General features: G+C 38.7%; 3 protein-coding genes and 1 pseudogene across 5 annotated transcripts in view; 1 reads left to right on the top strand and 3 right to left on the bottom strand.

Moving 5' to 3' along the window:
• The window catches only part of pex14 (peroxisomal biogenesis factor 14), a 49474-nt gene extending 46196 nt beyond the window's left edge, over positions 1-3278 (bottom strand). Inside the window, exons 1-2 of one of the 3 annotated variants that reach the window (XM_020929820.2) lie at positions 3122-3278; positions 1408-1458 (exon numbers count right to left, since the gene is read on the bottom strand). In XM_020929820.2, coding sequence (XP_020785479.1) covers positions 1408-1458; positions 3122-3154 — 84 coding nt within the window. In that variant the 5' untranslated portion in view covers positions 3155-3278. The remainder of the gene's footprint in view (positions 1-1407; positions 1459-3121) is intronic. The other 2 variants (XM_020929821.2, XM_055166175.1) reach the window with 2 other exon arrangements.
• Positions 3279-3949: 671 nt separating this feature from the next.
• dffa (DNA fragmentation factor, alpha polypeptide) lies at positions 3950-7275 on the top strand. Its single transcript, XM_020929871.2, has 6 exons — positions 3950-4187; positions 4946-5104; positions 5190-5338; positions 5463-5646; positions 5884-6020; positions 6510-7275. Exons 1-6 carry the CDS (start codon positions 4094-4096, stop codon positions 6726-6728), a joined length of 942 nt encoding a protein of 313 aa, XP_020785530.2. The 5' UTR covers positions 3950-4093; the 3' UTR covers positions 6729-7275.
• Positions 7276-14001: 6726 nt separating this feature from the next.
• Positions 14002-19658, bottom strand: masp2 (MBL associated serine protease 2). Its single transcript, XM_020929998.2, has 6 exons — positions 19615-19658; positions 19321-19543; positions 17781-17958; positions 16626-16757; positions 14348-14544; positions 14002-14172 (listed from the first exon to the last, which is right to left on the bottom strand). Exons 1-6 carry the CDS (start codon positions 19620-19622, stop codon positions 14017-14019), a joined length of 894 nt encoding a protein of 297 aa, XP_020785657.1. The 5' UTR covers positions 19623-19658; the 3' UTR covers positions 14002-14016.
• On the bottom strand, positions 17134-17251 carry LOC129412459 (5S ribosomal RNA; annotated as a pseudogene).
• Positions 19659-24076: the final 4418 nt, after the last annotated feature.

The following is a 24076-nucleotide window of genomic DNA, read 5'->3' on the forward strand; positions in this document are numbered from 1 at the left end:
TTGGTGTGCCGGACACTGTACCCAAACAAGGACAGTGAACACACCTGCAAAATACACTGCATACACAAGGCGTGAATGAAGACCCCTGCCAGTTATACAACACAAGTTATACTAAAATATGGCACACAACACTTTGGACAGTCATGAGTCCATCTTTATTTTCTATATATCCATACTAAGAATGCATAATTAAATGACACCATAACTGAGAACTCTTGTGCACAAATTTGCAAAATACAGATAATAGCCAGCTATTGTCAATGTTGTTTTGAAGATATACTCGATATTCAAAATTGTGCATATAACTTTGATAATGCATAAGAACTGATTAAAAATGGCAAACACTTACTGTATTGTACATGTCCCAATGTATTTTTCTATATCACCCACCCCTACAGTGAACACACAAAATTAAAGCTAAGCAGAACTGAAGGGATAATTTTGCTTTTTCAGTTTTATAGACCAATTTTTGCTAAGTCTGCTTGTAGTTGTGAACCATCTTCACAACTGCATGCATTAAAGCACCCATGCAAAAAGGGCTTTACTTACACAATTAATTTATTAAATCAGATAATAATAAATATACTATGTATACATATTCTTAAAACAACATTTAACCTCAAGTAAAGCTGGATAGCATTACAATGTTAAATAACAGTTGCCCAAACATGTCACGTGCAAGTTCTCTTTGTAGTTAATGTAAAATTTTGTATGGATAAATGCACACCACCCCAGTGTCAGTCTGTAAATTGGATTTTATACATTTTTTGTTGCAACATAATATGGTAATTAATTATTTTCAGGCCAGTAACTGTTTAAAAAAGTTGTCATTGATCAAAAGTATTTTAAAAGACAGTAATTTGCTTTGAGCAGTGAGAATTGTTTTACAAAGTATCATCAACTTCTATAATTAACTAAAAATCACAAACTAAACACTAAATCTTTGATCCAAGTGTTGCTCTAGAGTCAGAGTTCGCCTTAAACACAACAATGGCCTCCACCAATTATTTAAAAGCAGGTGGTGGAATAAAAACATGATTAAAGCCCTTTGGCTGATAAAATGAACCTTTCTCTGTGCTTTTCCTCTAAAGCACAAGAACATGAAGAAGTCTCTCATTATGAGCTTGGGGACGTCAGTGTGCCACCAAAGCAGCTAATTGGGAACCTTTAACACTTGATCTTGTATGGGGAATATGCCGTATAATCCTATTTGATTAAAAATTGCTCCTTGGTAAAAACAAAGGTCTTTCAAGCCGAGGTGACAGTCAAGTCTTTGAAAATAATAAAATAGAAGCATTTTCTAAGAACAAAGTTTCATATAACTCACTCATGATTGGGTAACGAGTAAAGTTTACCCAATATGTAAGCTAAAAAGATTACACAGGTTAATAAGTTGTTCAGACTCACCAGAGCGTCTCGAGGAGGTGCTGTAGCCTCATCTCCAGGAACAAGAGATGTCTGAAGAGATGAAGCAATACTTATGTTAGACTGCCATCTACTGGACACTATATTTATTACAAAAAATATAGTGTATACTAAAAAATATATGTAGCATATGGATATGGTCTTACATACTGTAATCCTACTATAACATACATGTACTATACTAGTATATTTTACTTATTCAAAGGTGCACTGACTATGCTAACTTTTCTGGTGGAGGGTCTCCCACCTGCTTGGCCCCATGGAGATGTTATTGCTTTGCCTGGAAATCTCCACAGTGTAATATCTAACTTGTATGTATTTTACATTTATAGAATTAAAGGGGTTATTTCTCAAAAATGACACAGAAAACATATATTTTTACTGTGAGTAGGGTCTCGCCTCTCCACAGATTTGACCATTAACTTGACCTGATGCTTACTCTTTTGTTTCCATGAATATAAAAAAGTTCAATGCCAAACTGTGAACGACTCCAAAGAATGGAGACAGGCAGGCAGCAGACCCTCCACCAGAAAAGTTACATAGTGCACCTTTAAAAACACCACTTCAGTATAAAATATAACAATGATGAAATATCAGTCTACAAGGCCACATAAAATATAGTGGTGTAGTCAGCACAAACTAATAATGCCTGGCACGTATTATCTTATATCTGATAATAGACTTACAAATGTATACCATATCAGTATAGTACACAGTATTGTAGCGTATTACACAACATCAGATTGTTAGCTATTGTGTAATGTGTACAAGAATTGTTCAGTCTTAAGCTCTGTATTGTTATCTATTTATCATGTGCATCTGTGCCACAGGTTGCATGATTTCTCATTTAAGGACACAGATTCGCCAGATTGCATTGTATATGAGCCTAGGGTAACCAGATTTTCAGAATTAAAAACTGGGACACACCTGGGTTGGGATGGTTGGTATAAATAAAATTGTGAAAAGAGCACGTAACATTGCATTGTCCATTCTCAACTCACTTGTAGGTCAGTCATAATCTGAGGGACTGCTTATTTTTTTTTGTCTTATTGTAATTTTTATGCATGGTTTCTATATCTTACCTAAACAAAGCACAATAAATGCCTCTCTTTACTGCTGGTGGGGATCAAATTGGTCAGAAATGGGGACAACTGGGACATTTCTTGTACAACACTTGGACAAATCACTGGTTTTGTATAAATCTGCTGGGATAGGAGACACGGGACTCAAAACTGGGACTGTCCCAGGCAAAGAGGGACATCTTGTCACTCTATATGAGCCATATCTTTGCCAAACATAGATGCTACAGCCAGCCAGCTTGCAGCACCAAAAGCAAAGCATTGTTGCTTGCTAACATTGACCTTTTATCAGTGTCTGCTTAGTGGCTAAAATCTAAGAATGTAGAATGCAAATAACTAAATATAAAACACTGTCAGGGAAGATCTTACAGGGAGATTTGAACAGTATTAGGTAAAGTAGCCAAGCACCGTGTCACATGTCAAACTAATGCCTTGCTGTGAACTTTCCTACTGTTAGCAAAAACATGCTAACTAGCCCCTATGCTAACATGTGTCATAAAAGACCATTTGAAGCCGCAAACATTTGCAATCTTCCGACCAAACACGTAAAATTACTGAAACACTTCACAACACACGTGTCAGCAAAATAGATGTTATTTTTAGTAAAAGGCATAAACCTGTGTTGATGGGTCAGACTCAGTAGATGTCATCTTTCTTCGTTTTCTTCTGGCTGTGTTGTGTGGTTCGATTACATCCGTCTCGATTACTCTTTCTGGCCAAGTGCACCTAAAGTTCAATGTTGTAAACAGAGTATTTCATGGATATATTGATTTAAACGTGACAGTAAAGCCAAATTCCTAAAACAAACAGTAGTCCAATAATTTAGATCTGATTTTGGTATGTGTCTACATGCACAAAATCAATCTGATCATCAAAACACAGGATTAGGTTGAATGAAAGTATCTTAAAGGGCCCATTACACTAGTTTCTAATCTAATGTTGTTTCATCAAATACATACCTGGTGTTGTGTTTTTGTTACATTCAGAAATGTTTAACTCACAAACCTGCATATTTAGCCTGAGTTCTAAAATAATTGGAATAACTTCAGCCCTGGTTTTCAGCCAAATCTTCACTAACCAAGTAAAAGGAAACTGTACACTTGAAAACTACCACTTCCTGACATCACAATGTGAAACAGAGATTTTTGAGGGTTACTCAGACGTGTGGATGAAAAACACAACTCCAGATATGTTTTTGAGGAGGTTAACAGGCTAACATGGCATAAATGGCATATGACCTTTAAGCTAGTTCCTTAAATTTTTGTATAATTGTATAATTTTTGTATAATTTCCATTGTCAAAATATGCACTAGTGTAAACAGTCAGAAATAAATCACATGAGATGTAACTGTTTATGAATTCATTCGAATCAGAAGGTTGGTTGTGCATGTTAACATAGCTACTGCTAGATGGCAGCATAGACATATTTCTGTGGTTCTCAAGCCTGAAGAAGAGACATGGAAATAAAGACACTTCCGTGTTGGTTAAGCCTGAAAATTCGCGGTTGGCTGTCTCTCACTGCCATTGGATCTATTAGTGACAAAGTAGTAACATAAAGTTCTTTATATTCATCATTCGACTAAGCGAGGATGGCGGGTGGAAAACCGTGCCGAGTCTGCAATTACACACGCCAGAAATCTGTTGGCTTGGCTGTACCGTCTATAGATGAACTCAAGATAAAGGGTAAGTTTATATATATATATATTTTTTTTTTAATTTAGAGCAGGAACTTTCATGTGTTTGCAGGATTCAAAAAATGGGTTTGGTGGAATTAGATTTAGCTGGAGTTTATATGCATTTTGGATCGTATCTACTATCTAGCAAATCTTAATAGTCATCTCATTCTTGTCGAAACTTGTTGGATTACACTTGAATGCTCTGTCCTGTTCTCATTCCTTAGAAATGTTGCCCAACGCACTATGAATCACTTCTCTGCCATGCAGTTTTAGGGTTTAATACAGAAGATAATGTATGAATTTTACATTAAAGGTTAAAAATACAGCTTTTATATTGGACTGTGTTTACAAGTTTTTAATGAACTTTTGCACCTTGGGAGTTGCTTGTCAGACCAAAAGGCGAAGTGAAACATCAATCACTGTAAGTTTCGTTCCTGAAAACACCAACACTGACACGCCTGTCTTTGTCTCACATACCAATGTCATGTGTAACCTGCGAAGCACTCGTGTTTACACCTTTCACTTCTCATGCTTAACCTATTTGTATTTATTTTTATAAATTAAGCAGATGATTATGTCGTGGTTCTATCTGAGACTTGAACTTTTTCAAAGTTAATAAAGTTTGTTTTAATGTGTAATAAAAACGATCTGCATTTTCTGCTGAGGCATTGAAAAAATGCAGACCTCCAAGCATCAGCTTCTGCGACATGTGTTTCTGTCCCCAGATAACCTAAAGACTGAAGAGTTTTTGGTTTTTTTTTTCAGGAGGGGAGTCCCTCGGTTTCAGTCCGAGCTCCTCAGTCAAGGTAGTCCTTGAAGAAGATGGTACGATTGTGGAGGATCAAGCCTACTTTTTATGTTTACCACTCAACACAAAGTTTATGCTTTTGGCTGAAAAAGAGACGTGGTCACCAGTTAAAAAGGGTACGTTTACTTTGCTTTACCTTCCTACAGTACATTGTAAGTATAATAATGTATAATAATGTAATGAAGTGATGTTGTTTTGCAGTGGATGGCGGCACAGCGTGGATGGCGCGGGACTCTGTGCTGATGGACACAGATGAGGTGGATGCTGCTGTTTATCCCTGGGTCAATTTGGCTCAGCGGCTGAAGGAGGACATGGCAAGTGTCATCCTCATGGCAGAGGCAGATTTACAGGTACAGCAACATTATTTCTTATGAATGACATTTGTTTTTACTACATACACAATGGCTTTATGTTTTATGCTACTCAAAAGGAACTGAACAGGGTTACTATTATGAATGCATTTCTCTCTTGTAGATGTTGATAGATGTCCCTCACGCTGAGCTGGCCTCTGCTCTGGGCTATGACAAGAAAAGAACCGAGGACCTCCAGGAGACACTGCAGAGATATTTGGACAGAAAGGAAGAGGAGAGACAGTCTAAAGAGCTGCTACAGCTTTACTTCAAAGCTATGAATCAAGGGCAAGGCCCTGAACATCAAAGTAATTCCATTTTATTGTCACCTATATAATATTTCTGTTTTCGAATCTTAAAGTATATAAAGTCTGCCTGCCATTGTATGTAGAAAGATTTTCTATTAACTGATTCCACTACTTATATTGATATTACGTTATATTTTGTGGGATGTAATTCTACTGTGTTGACAGCAGGTGGAGCTATTGTCTTTGAATCACAAATTCAAGAGAAACTGTATGGATTAACCTGTTCCATTATTATAGCGGAGTCTGGAGTGGGAAACTTGGATGTCCCTGATGGGATGGAGGTTGACTCAGCGTCTGGGTTCCTGACTCGGACGATCATGGTTCTGAAAGGAAAAACTAGCCCTGAAACCAGGCTCTCCACAGAAGACCTGCAGGTATACTCTAGCAGTCAAACAAAAATGCTGTTCCTCTCAAATCATACGGTGACCAGCAGTTGCAGTGATGTTGCTTCTGTTGTTTCACCACAGTTTACAACTCCATCATTAGGTGTTTAGATTGGTCATGTTGCCTTTCATTTCTTACACTGTTAAACAATTAAATCTAGTTTAAATGTAATTTTCACATTATTGCATCTTTTGGTAACACTTTATTATGACTAACTGAGGTGTAGTTACTATAAAATAGAAGAAAACTAAAAAGTCTTAATTCATAATGAACAAATAGCTTACTGATATGAGTCAGGCTTAGTACGGTAACTATTTAATTAATACCCTAACTTCTAACCCCTTAATGAATAGCTATGCCTGAGTCATTCTTAATACACTATTAAATTATGAATTAAGTCTTCATGCTTCATGCCTTGCATGCAAGGCTGTAAATAGTATAGTTATTTTAAAGTGTTACCATCTTTCTTTCTTGCTTAGCTGGTGGTGAGTCGAGGAGTGGAACCCATGGAACAGATTTTGGGCTGGGACAGAGGCAGGACGTCCTCTCTGCTGCAGGCCTGTGAGGCAGAGCTGAAGAAGAGACTTGAGCAGATCCGGGCAGTCCAATTCCTCAGGAGTAACTCTCAAATTGACAGCAACCCAACACAAGACCGCACAAGCACAGAGCAGGACACAGTGGCCCAGGGTGACCAGTAGAGGATGGCCTTCACCTGAGAAAAGACTGCTAAAGAGTTCATATTACTGCCTCAGGGTTGAAGGAATTGGCTGTTACTAAGAATATCTGTGATACAAATGTTAATATTAATTTTATACCACTTTGCCGGCTTTAACCACTTGGAACTGGGTGACTAGCTGCCAAAACTAATTACCAATTTGGGTACTTTTCATATTTTTCTTTGTTATGCAATGGTAATGTGACATGTTTTATGAACATCTCTTTTTATTTATGTTTTTTTTTTTTTATTCTTTATGTTTACTCCATAGATTTTGTCTAAAAAGAAAGTGTATTTTTGTATTTTCCTGAGAGGGTCTTAATGTAATCATTGTTTATGATTCAGTAATGAGGGGAAATCAACCACACTTTCATAATTTACTGTAGTTGATAAGTTGAACTAACTTTTAATGCCTTCTTATTGGAATGCATCTGAAGGCTCAAACCATTTTACAGCATTGTTGTACCACAGAACATGCAATACTTTTCTGTGTTTGTTTCCTCCAGCTTCATAAATACAGTGTAATTACATTTGGTACAATATTGTGAATAGGGGTGTTTTAGTAGACTCGCTGAAGATCTTGTCTGTGGTTGACATAGGGGTAATATCACTATGTTCATACAAAAGTTGCACTAAAGCAGTATTTCTGGATGAATGCTCCCATAATCATATACCATTATGGAAGTTATGAGTCTATTGGCTATATGATGCAAGGAAAATGAGTCATAGGTCATGTCTGCTGTCAACACAGTCATCTCCTTATAAAGTAATGCAAATCACACTGTTTTGGTTTAAAAAACGATTATACGGCAGCTGTGTTTTTGCAAGATTGAGATGTCACCAAAGTCTTGTAGTTGAATATTGGATACAAGAAGGGGTTTATTGCTTGATTCTCTTCTTCATATTTTTCAAAATGACAGTACCGAGATGATTCTGACAAAACATCACAAAACTGAAACACCAAATAAAAGAAAGTGATACAAGATGCCGATAGTAACTGTCAAACTTTTAGAACAAAAATCCTATATTTTCTGAAATACAATAGCAAAGGTTTCCCAAGAAAGGTAAACTAAACAGGCAGTAGAAATATTCATGGTAAATTGAGTTATTAATTGGGGGAAAATTATGAGTTTGTTAGCAGATGAAGTCCAAGTGTGCTTTTTCTATCACATGTAGTGTAATATAATAGGATTGTTAATTCATAATATTCTTCAATATGATGCAATAGACTACCAAACTAGTCTTTTTAAAGGGCTTCATATTACGATATTTTATTATCTACGTTATAATGTTTCCACATCAAAAACATATTTGGAGTTGTGTTTGTTTCATTCAGCACATAAACCCTGCATATTTATGCTCCACCTTCCACCTTGTGATGTCATGTGGTAATACAGAAAGTGCTCCATTGTGTTTTTAAACTCCACATACCTTCACTAGGATCACTTAGATGATTTCAGCCCTGGAACTGCCCATCTCCACTAAGCAGAAGATAAAAGGAGCTGTTAACTTGAAAACTGCTGCTTCGTGACATCACAAAGTGGAACAGAGCATTTTGAGCTTTGGCGACAGACTAATAAAGATTTACTCAAACGTGTGAGTAAAACAAAACACAGCTCTGGGTATGCTTTTAATGAGGTAAAAACAATGGCTTAAAGCTTGCAACAGTCAATTTTGTGTAATATAGAACCTTTAACAGTCATCCTCCCCCTGTGTTTGATGCTACATTGTTGATTACTTCATTCTTACTCTAGGCCTATTTGCTGCATGCTGCTACCAAGTATCTCCCAACAGTAGCCTAATAGGAGTCATGGTGTGCGTAATTCCTGTGAAATTGGCCCCGACCAGGAACAACACAAGGACTGAGTGAGCATCTGACAGCACTGATCCCTGCCACACTGGGATTACATTAGGAGTTAACTGACGTCAGCTCCAGTAAGAACAGTTTTAGTTTAGCTTTGTAAGAAATCCCTGCCCTGAGGAGCCTGTAGACATTTCATGCTGCAGACCTTATTTCTTGTGGTTTGATGATGTAGACCTTTAGCCACTGGGATCCAAATGCCAAACCAGTGTATGGGTCAATGGGTCTGATTTTCCAGCAATGACCAAATACAGTCCCTGACAAAAGTCTTGTCGCTTATCCATTTTGTAGAAACAAAAGCTTATAACATGACTTTAAATTAATCGATTGGTTTTAGAAATGTCACATATGAAAGCTAAAACCCTCCCAAATTATGCTCAATATACTAAAATAAATTTGCTTCACTGAAGAAAGATTGATCATTTAATGAACACAGAAAGGTCAGATTTTGGCAAGACAAAAGTCTTGTCGCCTTGTCATATGATGCACCCAATCCTAGATTACAGCCTCACCTGTGATCAGTTACTGATCAATCAGTTAGTGGGTGTGTATAAAAAGAACCCCAGCACACCAGACCTTCACATCAACTGCAACTTGACCTCTGACAACATGCCTAAGATCCACCCTGAGACCAAAGCGTTAATTATCAAGAGGCTGAAGACCAGATCCACTGCTGAGGTGGCTGACACCTTCAATGTGTCTCAGCGTCAAGTACAAAGAATAAGAAAAAGATCTGAAATGACTGGAGATGTTTTTGACAAGCCCAGGTCCGGCAGACCCCGCAAGACAACTGCTCGGGAGGACCGTTTGTTGATTCGAAAATCCAAGACCAGCCCCTTTTCCACTGCAGCAGAGCTCCACCAGGCCTGGTCACCTCAAGTCCCTGTGTCAACCAGAACAGTTTGTAGAATTCTGTCTCAAAATGACCTCCATGGTCGAATCAGTGCACAGAAACCAGCACTAAACAAAAGGCAATAAAAAAACCGTGTGGCATTTGCCAAGGCCCACAGCCTGGCAAATGCAAGGATGGACACTGGAAAAGTGGCAGAAGGTGGATTTCTCAGATGAATCCTCGGTTGAATTACATCACAGCCGGCGCAAATATTGCAGGAGACCTAATGGTGCCCGCATGGATCCAAGATTCACCCAGAAAACAGTTAAGTTTGGTGGCAGAAAAATCATGGTCTGGGGTTACATCCAGTATGGGGGTGTGTGAGACATTTGCAGGGTGGAAGGCAATATCAATAGCCTAAAATATCAAGAAGTATTAGCTACCTCTTACATTCCCAACCATAAAAGGGGTCAAATTTTGCAGAAGGATGGTGCTCCATCGCATACTTCTATCTCTACATCAAAGTTTCTCAAGGCGAAGAAGATCAAGGTGCTCCAGGACTGGCCAGCCCAGTCACCAGACATGAACATCACTGAGCATATCTGGGGTAGAATGAAAGAGGAAGCATGGAAGGCAAAACCAAAGAATCTTGATGAACTCTGGGAGGCATGTAAGACTGCTTTCTTTGCTATTCCTGATGACTTCATCAACAAATTGTATGAATCATTGTCAAACCGCATGGATGCGTCCTTCAAGCTCATGGAAGTCATACAAGATATTAAATATGGATCTCACAGCACCACTACTTAATTCACTGACGTTATGCAACATATTTGTGTATTTGAAGTAAATTATTTGTTCAATTTTCTGTAGGTGACAAAACTTTTGTCTTGCCAAAATCTGACCTTTCTGTGTTCATTAAATGATCTTTCTTCAGTGAAGCAAATTTATTTTAGTATATTGAGCATAATTTGGGAGGGTTTTAGCTTCCATATGAGACATTTCTAAAACCAATCGATTAATTTAAAGTCAGGTTATAAGCTTTTGTTTCTACAAAATGGATAAGCGACAAGACTTTTGTCAGGGACTGTATCTTATTACACATTTAAAATCACAACAATGCAATTAAATAGGGCTATAGGTGATGTGATAGTAACTAAATTGTGATCTAAACCCATCCATCCATTTTCTTCCGCTTATCTGGGGCCGGGTCACGGGGGCAACAGTCTGAGGAGGGCCTCCCAGACTTCCCTCTCCACACACACGTCATCCAGCTCTTCCAAGGGGATCCCGAGATGTTCCCAGGCCAGCCGAGAGACATAGTCCCACCAGCGTGTCCTGGGTCTTCCCCGGGGCCTCCTCCCGGTGGGACATGCCCGGAACACCTCCCGAGGGAAGCATCCAGGAGGCATCCAAAACAGATGCCCGAGCCACCTCAACTGGCTCCTCTCGACGTGGAGGAGCAGCAGCTCTACTCCGAGCTCCTCCCGTGTGACTGAGCTCCTCACCCTATCTCTAAGGGAGCGCCCACCACCCTGCGGAGGAAACTCATTTCAACCGCTTGTATCCACGATCTTATCCTTTCGGTCATTACCCAAAGCTCATGATCATAGGTGAGGGCAGGAACGTAGATTGACCGGTAAATCGAGAGCTTCACCTTTCGACTCAGCTCCCTCTTCACCACAACGGCCCGATACAGCGACCGCATCACTGCCGATGCTGCACTGATCCGCCTGTCAATCTCACGCTCCATCCTCCCCTCACTCGTGAACAAGACCCCGAGATATTTAAACTCCTCCACTTGAGGCAGGGACTCTCCACCCAACCGGAGAGGGCAAGCCATCTTTTTTCCGGTCGAGGACCATGGCCTCGGACTTGGGGGAGCTGATCTTCATCCCAGCTGCTTCACACTCGACTGCAAACCGCCCCAGTGCACATTGCAGGTCCTGGTTTGATGGAGCCATCAGGACAACATCATCTGCGAACAGCAGAGATGAGATCCTGTGGTCCCCAAACCAGACCCCCTCCGGCCCCTGGCTGCACCTAGAAATTCTGTCCATAAACACAATGAACAGAACCGGTGACAAAGGGCAGCCCTGGCGGAGTCCAACATGCACTGGGAACAGGTTTGACTTACTGCCGGCAATGCGAACACAGCTCCTTCTTATACAGAGGGACCACCACCCCGGTTTGCCCGTCCAGAGGTACTGTCCCCGACCGCCACGCGATGTTGCAGAGGCGTGTCAACCAAGACAGCCCCACAACATCCAGAGACTTAAGGTACTCAGGATGGATCTCATCCACCCCTGGAGCCTTGCCACCAAGGAGCTTGCCAACCACCTCAGTGACTTCAGCCAGGGTGATGGACGAGTCCGCCTCTGAGTCCCCAGCCTCTGCTTCCTCCTCGGAAGACGTGACGGTGGGATTGAGGAGATCCTCAAAGTATTCGTTCCACCGCCCGACAACATCCCCAGTCGAGGTCAACAGCTCTCCCCCCGCACTGTAAACAGTGTTGGTAAAGAACTGCTTCCCCATCCTGAGGTGTCGGACGGTTTGCCAGAATTTCTTTGAGGCCGTACAATAGTCCTCCTCCATGGCCTCCCGATGATCTAAACCATGTGGTGATATGCTATTTTAGTGATATTGTCACTGTGATTTAGTGCAGTGCAGATCATTTTCCCACCCACTCCTAATTGGTCAGCCTCCTTCATGCTCTGACTGAGTGACCGGTGAATTTAATCTTACACAGTGAAGCGTAAACTCTCAGATAGTTCTACTTATCTACTTGTATTAAATGCAGTATAAAGCTACATCATGTACATTGCAATCAGTATTCTAGAAAATGGTGATATTTTCTTTCCCATCTCTTCAATTACCAGTAAATATGTCTTATGTTGAGGAATTGTTTCTTCCAAGAAGAAAAACTGAGGGGCAGATTACTTACTGACACATTTTCCAATTAATTAATATGTAATATGTAATCTTAAAGGTACACTGTTTGACATTTCTAGTAGAGGGTCTGCCACCTACTTATCTCCACGGAAATGTTATTGCTTTGTCTAGAATGTTCCAGACTATAAATGGAGAGGGAGACAAGTAAATTAGAGGACTACGTCACGTGGCCCCTATTCACAGAAGGAATTATTGTATTTTTGAGCACAGATTAAATACTAGATGTATAAGTTTAAAGTCATATCATGGAACATTCTAGGCAAAGCAATAACATTTCCAGAGTAGTGGGCAGAAGTTGGTACCCTCCACCAGAAAAGTTGCATAGTGCACTTTTAAGTTCAAAGTCATTGGCTGCATTTAACAACAAGAAATTTTAGTCTTCAAAAAGTTTTTTGGGTCACATTCCCTATTACCACGCCACTGAAGAGTGGGACAGGTAATCCCTGGTGGACAGTTCCCATATAAAGTTGTGTATAACTGACTGACAACTGTGACACTCTCAGACAACCACCAGGGATCATTCCTGTCACGTGCATGTGTTTGGATGGGTGACATAAGATGGAGAATCCATAGGATATATAGCCTGCAATAGGGTGCAGTGTGAGTCAGACAGCCTACAAACACATTGACTATTTTACACCACTGTTACGGTACACACAGAAAAAGCAGTATCAATTTCAGTACTGTAGTTGTAGTAAGAGTCATAAGTTAATAGATTCCTGAACATGTTAATCAGATGCATTATGTGATCATGTGCCTCCAAGGAGTTACATAGACCCTGGATGATTCAACACAAGAGAATTTCAATCCTTTATCCAAGTAAACTGAGACTGTGCTCTCCTGCCCCTCTTGAGCGCCACAGATGGAGGAAGTGTTGGTGAGTGCGTTCAAAAGTGCTGAACAAGAGGCAATTTGACAGACCTGAAGAAGCCTGTAATGACTGTTTTGATAAAGAAGTACAGCTAAAGAGTGACTGAATGAGCTGAATAATGCATAAGGGTTAAACGCCTTCACTGCTGTGAGAACTGAGCTAAGAGACCTCTATACAACACTTATGTTATGGTATGTATGCATTATTTTGACCTGACATATGGTGTGCCAGTTATAATGAGATTCATAAAATATTAATCACATAAACATACAAATTTGATATTGATATTTAAACTGTGATTTTAATTCGTCTTTCAATTATTTATTCAGAAATAACAAACATCTGATTAGACAAGTACAATTAAAACTAAAATGTACATGCCTTAAAAGAGTCAAAATCTAAACTGAGACCAAAACAATATGAAAGAGGGACTTAATAAAGAAAAAGCATGAATTAAAATGTCTTTTCTTAACTCACTTTTTTTTCAATATATTCTGTACCTGCTACAACTACTATAGAAATAAAAAACATATGAACCTGTCAAAAAAGGAGTAAAAATGAATATAATGTATTCAACAGCATCATTAATTTAACTGCTCTCATAAGGCACTTCTTTAGCCACAGGGGCTGATATATTTTGTCTTTACTGAATGAATAATGAAAAGATAGATGCGACCATAGAAGCCATACAGTAAAGTCTAACTCTATACTATATCATACATTGTACGACTGTCCCCTGTTACAGCTGTCATTCATCAAACTTTGACACTACTATACTTCATTTTCCATCCTTTGTTTCGCCCACTGCTGTCCGATCTGAAAGCCACATGGACTTGGTAACTTCCTGTATCGATGTTATTCGGAGGTGTAGATCCACAAAAAGGCCCATACTCCTGTCCGGTGGTAGAAATCTTTCAAACAGGGAGACACATTTAGTCACTACATTCTTTCCTGATTGATGCCTGCCTAAACGTACATATGCATAGCCCCACATGTCTAAGCAGTTTGTCTCCACTGGTGGACAGATCAGTGATAGTCCTCCCACACACAAGCATGAGGTGGAATATATTGAGGTACATGACTTACTCGGAGCAGGTCGTAGGGACAGGGAACCTCCGGGTGGCTCTCTATATCAAAGGGTGCAGAGAAGTCCAGCAGGATTCTGTAGCCCTCTGGTAAACTGATGGTGTGGTTACACTGGGTCATGGGGGGGTATGGGTTTGGGTATCCAGGACTGGTCAGAATGCCAGAGAGGTCAGTCCAGATTTGGCTCTTACACGGCACTGGGAAGATAATAGATATATTTTTAAAACTTCGATTATTGCTGTAGATGTTTGGAGGTTTTGTATTTCAGGGCTGCCATAATGTACCTTACTTGTAAATGCATTGCTATAAAAACACTCTGTAATATATTAATATAACATTTCCTACACAATAGAACATCTCATTCATGCAAACTATATACAAATACTGCATTTTGTGACAGCACAGTTTTGATGACTGTTAAAGCAACCATTTGCAAGTTCATTTAATTTTTTTTTTACAAGTCTGTCAGGCCAAAGCTGGATCACTATAAGACAGCAGTAACGTAGAGAGCATCTAGTGGTGATATGTGAGAATACAACAGGCCAATATAATTACAGATGGTAGCTTTAAGAAAGCTTTTTACACATATAGCTTATAAAGGGACAGTTCGGAATTTTGGACATAGGGCCTCGTGTCCTAGTGAGCCAGAATGTTGGAGACATGTGAAGACACTTTTTTAAAATATTCCATCCAGTCCTTGTATTTGCAGATGTCTCTGGTGCTAGGCTAGCTTATGTCAATGGGCAAAGTTAGCCTGCCACTAAAACGATCTTACCCACTCCACAAAGCACTATTATTACGTCAGACAATCAATGTAAATGTCTGTGTTGACAGAATAATGTCCTTGCATCGCATGAATCGTCACATGTTCAGGAACTATTTTCTAATATATCAGTCTGTCGCTGCCAAGCTTTCTATCAGGAAGTACAACTCACTGCTGCTGCTCAGACACAAATTCTGCAAGGTTGGTTTTACTTTTAAAATTATTCTATCAACACAGACATTCACATCAACAGTCTAGCGTTATAATTGTTTTGCCTTGGGTGCTTTGTGGAGTGGGTAAGTCTGTTTATAGCGGCAGGCTAACTATGACCATTGACAGGCACTAGCCTAGCACCAAACCTCTAACCTCTGCAAATACAAGGACTGGATGGAATATTTAAAAAAGTGTCTCCACACGTCTCCAACACTCTGGCTAACTAGGAAATGGGGCTCACAGTGTCCAAAATTCCGAACTGTCCCTTTAATAATAGTTTTGCATTCTTCTAAGACCTTTAATGTTACAGTTTCTCCATTCATGCTGTATGCAAGTATTAAGAGTTTAACAATAATAGGCAACTTTTTTCAATGTTGTTTGAGACATTTCTCATAAATGATGGTCTTCATTTAGCTGCTGTTATTGCATTGCCATGTGTGGCAGATGTGAGGGCAGACCAAAACAAATGAGTCACGCAGAGGGGCACAGTCAATGCCATTCATATTATTAGTGAAATCTAGAGGCAGATAATCATTTTTGCCTATTCATTGCATGATTTGTTTTGTCAGTGCTTTTTTCCTCTGGCAAAGAATAATAATGTGCAGCACATCAACTGGTAATTGTGATTAATTACTCAGTGCCAGTGGACTATTAGCACTGTGCACAGGTTTAAATTTTTAATGCCTTTTTAAAGTCACTTTTCCCGCAGGACTCCACAGTAATTAACCTTGTCTACACCAACTGGCAAAGATCAGCTACTGAAATAGTGAGCACAAGCCAGCTGTGATCAAATGAAAACAGCTATGAACACTGACAAGAGGTGAACAAATCAATAGCCACTTTTACCATTTCACTCATTTCGAATACATTTTAACAGAATAGTACAGATATCTTTCTTTTCTGATCCATCAACAATTTCCTTCTGGGCAAGGAAAAAAATCCCCCCCCAAAAAAACAGTGACCTCAAAGAAAACCACAGTCAAAGAGAAATTCTCAGTTTGAACACTTTTTGAATACTTCTTTAACCCCTGACCCTAACATGGGCTGATGATTGGTTCTATAGCCTATTTTCAGAAGGTGACACTTGGCTCAATTGGAAACAGTATTGAAAATGGCTTTAGAGCACTGTGCAGTTTACCTCACAGTAGTAGCATGGGATTCTGAGAAATACTTACATTACAAAATCCACTGCTATTAGAAAGATCAATATTTGGTCAAACAGCTTTGCGTCAGGGTCCTGCCCCCTCTCCCCATTGACTTAGATTGAACCACAGATAAACATACCTTTTTGGAGTCTGTTACCTGTGCAGGATCTGTTGTTGTCATGGAGAAAGTATCCCTGTTGACAAGTGCAGTAATATCCGCCGATGTAATTGTGGCAGAAATGATCACACACATGCTCTCCATCCACCTTCAAGAAACACTCGTTGATGTCTACAAAACGTGTGATACATTTTTTAAAGCAAAATTATTTACTTTTTAATCACAGTGCAACAGTACTAGAAAGAATTGCATCATATATTTTAGCAAGATGAACCACAAAATAAAGTAAATAAGTAAATCTTTATTTATATAGCGCTTTTCACAGATATATGTCACAAAGCTGCTTCACAGAGCATTATAGATTCATTATTCTTTCTCTCCACACCCTGTGATGGTAGGCTACTATTGTAGCTGCCATGCCAATCAGCGCCATCGGTCCCTCCGACCACCACCATCACTCACGCACACACCAATTTCATACTATAGGCAATGTGGGTGAAGTGTCTTGCCTACGGACACAATGACAGCTTTTTCTGTGACTGGCACCCCACTGTGGCACCTGATTTTCCCAGTGGTCTCCCATCCGAGTACTAACCAAGCCCAGCCCTGCTTAGCTTCTGAGATCTGACGGGATCAGGCTTTGACAAGCCGGTATGGCCAAAGTGAATGCATAGCCATTAACCACTTACATAACTGTAAAAAGATTCACATGAATTTGCAAGAGCCGCAAACGGAGGGAATTATTTAGATATTATTAAATTTTTTCATGGATCTTTGTGTTTAAAAATCCAATCACAAGAAGTCAAAGTTGCCAGTCCACGCTATCTCTTCAAGAATAGGAATCTGACATTGATCTGCTGTATTAACCCTCAAGATAAAGAGGGGACTGGCTTAAAAACTGGGTAAGAAGAAAGTCTCAGGAAGACATACAAACTTCGGGGAATGGAGCTTTTTCACAATAGTTCCAGATGACTTTTGGCCATTAGCACAGTATGATGTCTTTGTATATCTTACGCTTTAATCTCACAACAGATTAGTTCTGCAGACCATGACCACAAACATCTGTCGGCTATTGCAACATCTGAGTTCACTTTTTCCCACTCACAAGATAGGATATGTGGTTTTAAATTGTTAAGCTCTATGGCAACAATCTTAATTTGTTTTCATTCTGAATCTGTGGATAAGTGCCATTACCTTCTGCAGTGTAGAAAGCCTGGAATCCAGTGAACCTGCCCTCGTTGGAGAAGTCGCTCCTGAAGACCACTGTCAGGAGGTTTGAGGCTGAGATGATGACTGTGTTCTTAGGGCTGCCCTCATAGTTCTTCTTCTCTTCTCCACAGAACCGCAGGGTCTCATTGCCCTCAGCAAAAACCTGCACTGACAGGGTCAAAGATCACACCAAATCATCAAATCAGTTCAGAAAGAGAGGTACTCAATACTGATTTGTATTACTTTAATAAAAGTACAAAGCCTGGTCAAATATTAATCTGAGTAAAAGTAGCTCATTTAAATTATTATTACTTTAAGTGCATATGAGAGATTTAAATATATATTATAGTTTTACACAAATCAAGAAGCAATTTAAGAAGAAAAGTTGAAAAATGTGTTAATCATTAAATAGAGAAGCAGACAAAGTAGGGAGTTCTAGACACACTGATGACACCACATTAGGAAAAATTCTGTCCAAAAGTTCAGCACAATTTACATGGGAAACTAATTTTCCTGATACTTTGAATATTAATTCAACAAAATAAAGGTGTTTTTACAAGAGTTATGCAATTCTTTAGTGTGATTCCCGAGGAGAACGAGGAAGTACAAATTTTCACCTAAAAAAATTACCAAATTGGAAAACAAATGTAAATATTTTTGCAAAAATCTTAAATATAATGATCTTAAGTGTATTTTAGTAAAATGAGTGATTGAGCCTGTCATAGGCACTTAAAGTTAAAGTTCTCACATAATTGCTATATTGAAAGTTTTTTCTTACAAATCATTTTTAAACTGCTGTATGACAACTTTGCAGCTTCAAAAATAATACAAGACAAGATGCAAATTGTACGGGTTTATCCATTTCTCTTCACCCTGTATAGTAAGCATGATTTTGAAAGCTTAGAAAGACAAGAGACATATTTGGTTTGAGACAGAAATTCAAGTAGCCTATGTTTTTTGTTTTTACTATCTCCAAGCAAATACGTCAACTCAGAGCTTGTTAGAACTGCAGATATTGTTAATAGATTAAGGCCAAGCCCAACAAACCGTCTAATTAGTGAAACTGCGCCCACAACAGCACAGGGGCTAAAACCTCTTTGTGATTCTTTTCTAAGTGAAGATCATAGGGCTTTGGATGAGACAAAAGATGTGGAAAGCTCCTTCACAAAAGTAAAAAACTATGAGAATATTTAGAAATGTTGTGGAATAGAAAGTATTACGTTTATCTTTCAAATGCAATGCAGTCTAATAGGTAATCAAGTACTCAAATAAAATACAACTCAAGTTAAATGTTCTGTATTATACAAAACTGACATGTTAGTAGAGATGGAAGACATGTTAGAAAAAAAACATAACTCATACCTCAGCCTAAATATGCAGGGTTTGTGTGTTAAACATGTGAATGAAACAAAACACACCCCAGGTAAGAAAATCAGAAAACGACATAATATAGGCCATAATATAGTAGACACATGAATAAAAAAAGTAAATGTACTTATAATACAATACAAGTGTAATTTTGTACCTGGACATAATCATATTCACACTGGTCTGAGGGCTCCAAGCTGAAGTGTGTGAAGTAGAGTTTGAGCCTGTGTCCTGGTGGGCCGCTGATGTTCCACACTTGAAGCTGGTTGTCGGGGTATGGCTGAGGGAAGGCTGGAGAGCTGAAGCTGCCATATAAACCAGTCAACTCCACACTCACACACACATGAAGTACGGAGAGCACGGCAAAGACACAGCGCCCCCTGGCAAAACGAGGTGAGATCACAGTTACTTTGAGAATTGTCGCACTTAAAATAGCTTGTTTAACGCTTACCTGGTCATGGTGGATTGTGCTGTCTGTGTGTTAGGAGAGAGAGAAAGCACCCGGACTGATCAAAGGTGAATGAACCAGGTCTGAGTCCAGAAAGCATTTAAGCAAACAAAGATAAAAACAGTCAATTTTCTCAATTGTAACACTAACTTGCAAACGTATGTTGGACCCCATTCTTTAATTTATGTGGAAAATAAACTGAACTAAAATTCACAGGAGCATTATCAAGACACGAAAATGTCAGACACAGTGTTTACACTTGATACTGGTTTCAATTCCACAATGATAATAAAAGTACTCTTTTCACTGTACTTTGATTGTATTTGTATGTGCTCTGAAATACTCTATCACTACATGTAATTTGATAAAAAAAAAAAAAATACTTCATGCATAATTAACACATCGTTTATTAAGAAAGATTCAGGCATAGCTACTTAAAAGTGCACTGCATAACATTTCTAGGGTAGGGAGAGTAACCTGTTTGTCTCCATGGAAATGTCATTGCTTTGTCTAGAATGTTACACAGTATAGATTAAACATATCTATCATGAGGGTGAAAACACTACGCTACATTACAACTAAGATCTGTGGAGAGTCACCCCTATTTACAGAAGGAATGATTGTGTTTTAAAGCAATAAAACCACCCCTAATGAATAAATGATAAATGGTTATGTTTAATGTCATACCATGAAATACTCTGTGTTAGGATTTGGTTTTTTGTTCTCCCCCCTCCCTTTTTGTTGCAGGGCTTGAGTGTGGCAGGGGGCATGGCTGGCTTCTTCTGGAGCAGATGAGACACACCTGCAATCAATTCCTTCATCAGCCTCTGTATTTAGCCCTGGTCTTCTCACCACCACTTTGCCAGATAATTCCGTCCTGTTCGGTGTCTCCGTGGTTGTCTGCTGTTGACTCTGGAGAAGCCAGCCAGCTCCCTGCCTCCTCAGCCTGCCTTCTGTTTGTAAAATAAACTGTTAAAATTTGACTGAGTCCTGGCTCTGCTTTGGGGTCCCTCTTGCCAAACCTTAACACTACGCAAAGTATGTTCTATGGAGACAAGCAGGTGGCAGACCCTCCACCAGAAAAGTTGCACATTGCACCTTTAATTAATTCCCTATTTACTAAACCTAACCTGGAAATTAAGTAGTTACCAAGCCTTAAGTTGCTATTGTTTATCATGAAGTGCATCTTTGTTCATGCTTTATTAAGGCCATTCTGAAATACTCAGGTAAAGAGCTAGATTTTATTAATTATTTTTCAGTATCTATACCTGGTCTAATTCATATCTAATTTTGATATCTAAGATACTGTATCTAAGTATGGATTTGTTACAACCATATTGCATTGCACATTACTAAAGTGAACAATACCATCAACTTGAGGTGACAATCTCAAAAATACTTTTATGGTTCATGATGGTTTTGCTTCTCTCAGGATCCACTGCAATCTTCAGTTGGACCAAAGAAGACGAATCAACAAACTAATGCATTTGATTAGTCCCCCTATGCAGTGCTTGCAGTAAAGTAAACATCTACCTCATCAATAAACATAGCCAAGATTAAAGCTACTACAAAACTTCCCTGTGTTAACTTTGGGGATAGACCCCGTTAAATGAGATTGTATTCACAGCAGGATGTCACACACTTGAGTGGCTGGGGAACTTTTCTTATATGCGTAGAGACAGTGACGTTAATCAGTTCCGACTTGAGTGGCTAATTATTTCAGGCCCTGCTCTCCTGATGGCCCACGCTAGCCTTACAAAACAAATAGACCAGCCTCTATCATTTACCAACAAAGACTTTTTGTTTTCACCCAATTATTATATCTAGGATGAGAACAGTCAGCAACAAATGAACCAACGCAATGATTTTCACTATATTAATGTACACATCTGGGCAAAGCTGAGGGTTTAAAGGCCAGACTGCATTGTGAAAAGGTCTTTTGAATAACGATTTGTTTTGATAGGGACTGAACCATAGAAAACTGACCAGTGGTATGATTAGTAAGCTTCTAATAACCAAGACCATTTCCGCCAAACAAAGCCCTAATGGCTTGAATCTGAACAGGATTATAGTAATTATCTGCATATAGATCTATGATGATTTCCCCTTGCAAATAACCTCTGATGGCCCACAGTTTAAATGGTGTTGTATTTGAGTTCAGCAGAATCATTGTGAGGCCAAATAATGAAATGGTGACATCAGATGTGCTCTTTGAAATACAACTAAGTAAGTAAGTAAGTAAGTCTTTATTTATATAGCGCTTTCACAGACATTTTCTGTCCCCAAAGACGCTTTACACAGCATTATTCAGCACTATTCATTCAGCATTCATTCATACAGCATTATTCATTCACTCTAAACCCTGATGATGGTAAGCTACTATTGTAGCCACAGCTGCCCTGGGGCTCACTGACAGAGGCGCGGCTGCCATGCCACTCGGCGCCATCGGTCCCTCCGACCACCACCAGCACTCACACACACACCACTTTCATACTAGGCAATGTGGGTGAAGTGTCTTGCCTAAGGACACAATGATTGAATTGATTGTCCTCTTCTGTTTGATACAATGGCAAAAAGTGAAGTGTCTGGGGACAAGTCATTCAGCAAAATAAATAAATAAATAAATAAGTTAATTAATTGTATTAAATAAGTACAAAAAAGTACATAATAATAATAATAATAATAATAATAATAATAATAATAATAATAATAATAATAATAATAATAATATATCTACAAAAAGGAAAAGAAAAGACAAAAAGCCTAAAACTGAGAATGGCATTTTATTATGTATTTTTCCAGTTAGCAGACATGCTGGATTGCCACTAAAAGCACTTAATATAATAAAAAGGGACTTGTCTCTTCACTAAAAAGGTTAATTTGTGAAAGTCACTGTAAATGTCAGTGTTGGCGTAATTGGTATTAAATGCCAGTCTTAAATAATAAATCTATTTCCTGTTCAGTGTGTCAACACTTAAGACTTGTCTGTATTTAGATTTGTGTTACACACATAAAGCAGGCCCACTGTAACACATTTTAAACAAAGGCCTCTTTACTTTTCTCATAACCTCATCCACCTGACCCCATTTGAATGTGAGGTTTATAACTTTATAATTATAAAAAAGAAAAGAAAAAAAAAAAACTCTAAATGAAAGGCTAAAAGGTGTTGTAGTAGTGTTACTAGCAGTGAGCAAGTGGTGGCCGTGAGTACACAACAAATTAAAAAGTGTTAAATTTCACGATGTTGGTGTTGTTGTGAGTAAAGTGAAGAAAATCCAGATATGTTTCAACATAGTCAAGAGTTATTTCAACTATGACAATGCTGTAGAGTAAAATAAGTAGTTGTTGATTCACAGTGTTAACGTCAAACACTTAGAAAGTATCTATTTTGAATATTACACTACATCAGTGTTGGGCTTTTGTAACGTATCTTGCGGGAAGCTAAGATCCGAAGCTAAGCTAAGCTAACAGCTAATAGCATTTGTTTTTCAGTAGAACTGAACTCAATGAGCCTCAAGTCCAACCACCTGAGCTCTCACATGCCCCGGGTCAGATGACTTTACCTTTGTAGGACAATCTGCAGTTAATTTAATTCATAAAAATCTTAATCAGTGTCAAATTCAACTATGAGGAGTGTGGTTACTTCTCTTTACCAGTGTTAAGCCTTCTACCTTTTGGAAAGTGTGGTTTTAACTCATTTTATTGTGGACCCCTTTTAGGACATGGTAAAAGCATTAAAATTAACAGTATACAAGTTGAATTAACACTCTTGAATTTGCTGTGTAATACTTCATAAGAATTTATAAAACTATGTCAAAAAACTATGCCAAATTGTAACCACTACACACTGCAAAATTGAATCCTCACTTTTTCCTGTGGGTGGCTGGTTTATTGATGGACTGTTCCAATACTGGCATTGGATATTGGCGGAGATATTGAAAAATTTGCTCTTATCAGGTATGGACTTCCAAATATTGGTTTAGCCAATATTCTGTTTGAACAAATTAATTATTGTAAAAAAAAAGACGTTGGTCATATTTAATTATTGTAAAACAATTGGTCGTCTTTGGTCCAGGAAGTCTCATAATATTGTAACCTTGTATTTAGGCAAAGTTGTCCTAAAACAGCTGCATAACACATATGGATCAATTTTTTTTTTTTTTTTAAAGGAATTAAATATATTTTTTAGTCTGTGCACTGGTATCAGTTGATATTGAGTTTCAGCAGATACTTGAAGCTATAGTATCGAAATCAGTATCAGACATCACAACATTCTATAAACTTTAATACAGATGGGAGGCAGCTAAAGTTAATATTGTTATAAGTTAAGATTTTTACTGTAATATAGCAAGTACCAGTAATAATGATCAGGCTCAACATTTGCCCATTTTCCTTTTGGATATTTCTCATAAAAATCCTGAGTAATACTAAGGAAAATCTTGCCTCTCATTTGGGAGAGTGACAC

This window comes from Boleophthalmus pectinirostris, unplaced genomic scaffold (assembly GCF_026225935.1).
Source record: "Boleophthalmus pectinirostris isolate CB_2022bp ecotype Guang Dong unplaced genomic scaffold, ASM2622593v1 HiC_scaffold_8, whole genome shotgun sequence".
NCBI lineage: Eukaryota > Metazoa > Chordata > Actinopteri > Gobiiformes > Gobiidae > Boleophthalmus > Boleophthalmus pectinirostris.

What these genes read in the sequence shown, in the direction of transcription:
- dffa (XM_020929871.2), top strand. Translation starts at nt 4,094, where the DNA reads ATGGCGGGTGGAAAACCGTGCCGAGTCTGCAATTACACACGCCAGAAA. An exon ending in TGGCAGAGGCAGATTTACAG is followed by an intron (nt 5,339 to 5,462) that starts GTACAGCAACAT and finishes TCTCTCTTGTAG; the next exon opens with ATGTTGATAGATGTCCCTCA. An exon ending in TCTCCACAGAAGACCTGCAG is followed by an intron (nt 6,021 to 6,509) that starts GTATACTCTAGC and finishes TTTCTTGCTTAG; the next exon opens with CTGGTGGTGAGTCGAGGAGT.
- masp2 (XM_020929998.2), bottom strand. An exon ending in GGCTTTCTACACTGCAGAAG is followed by an intron (nt 16,758 to 17,780) that starts GTAATGGCACTT and finishes CACGTTTTGTAG; the next exon opens with ACATCAACGAGTGTTTCTTG. An exon ending in CAACAACAGATCCTGCACAG is followed by an intron (nt 14,545 to 16,625) that starts GTAACAGACTCC and finishes TTATCTTCCCAG; the next exon opens with TGCCGTGTAAGAGCCAAATC.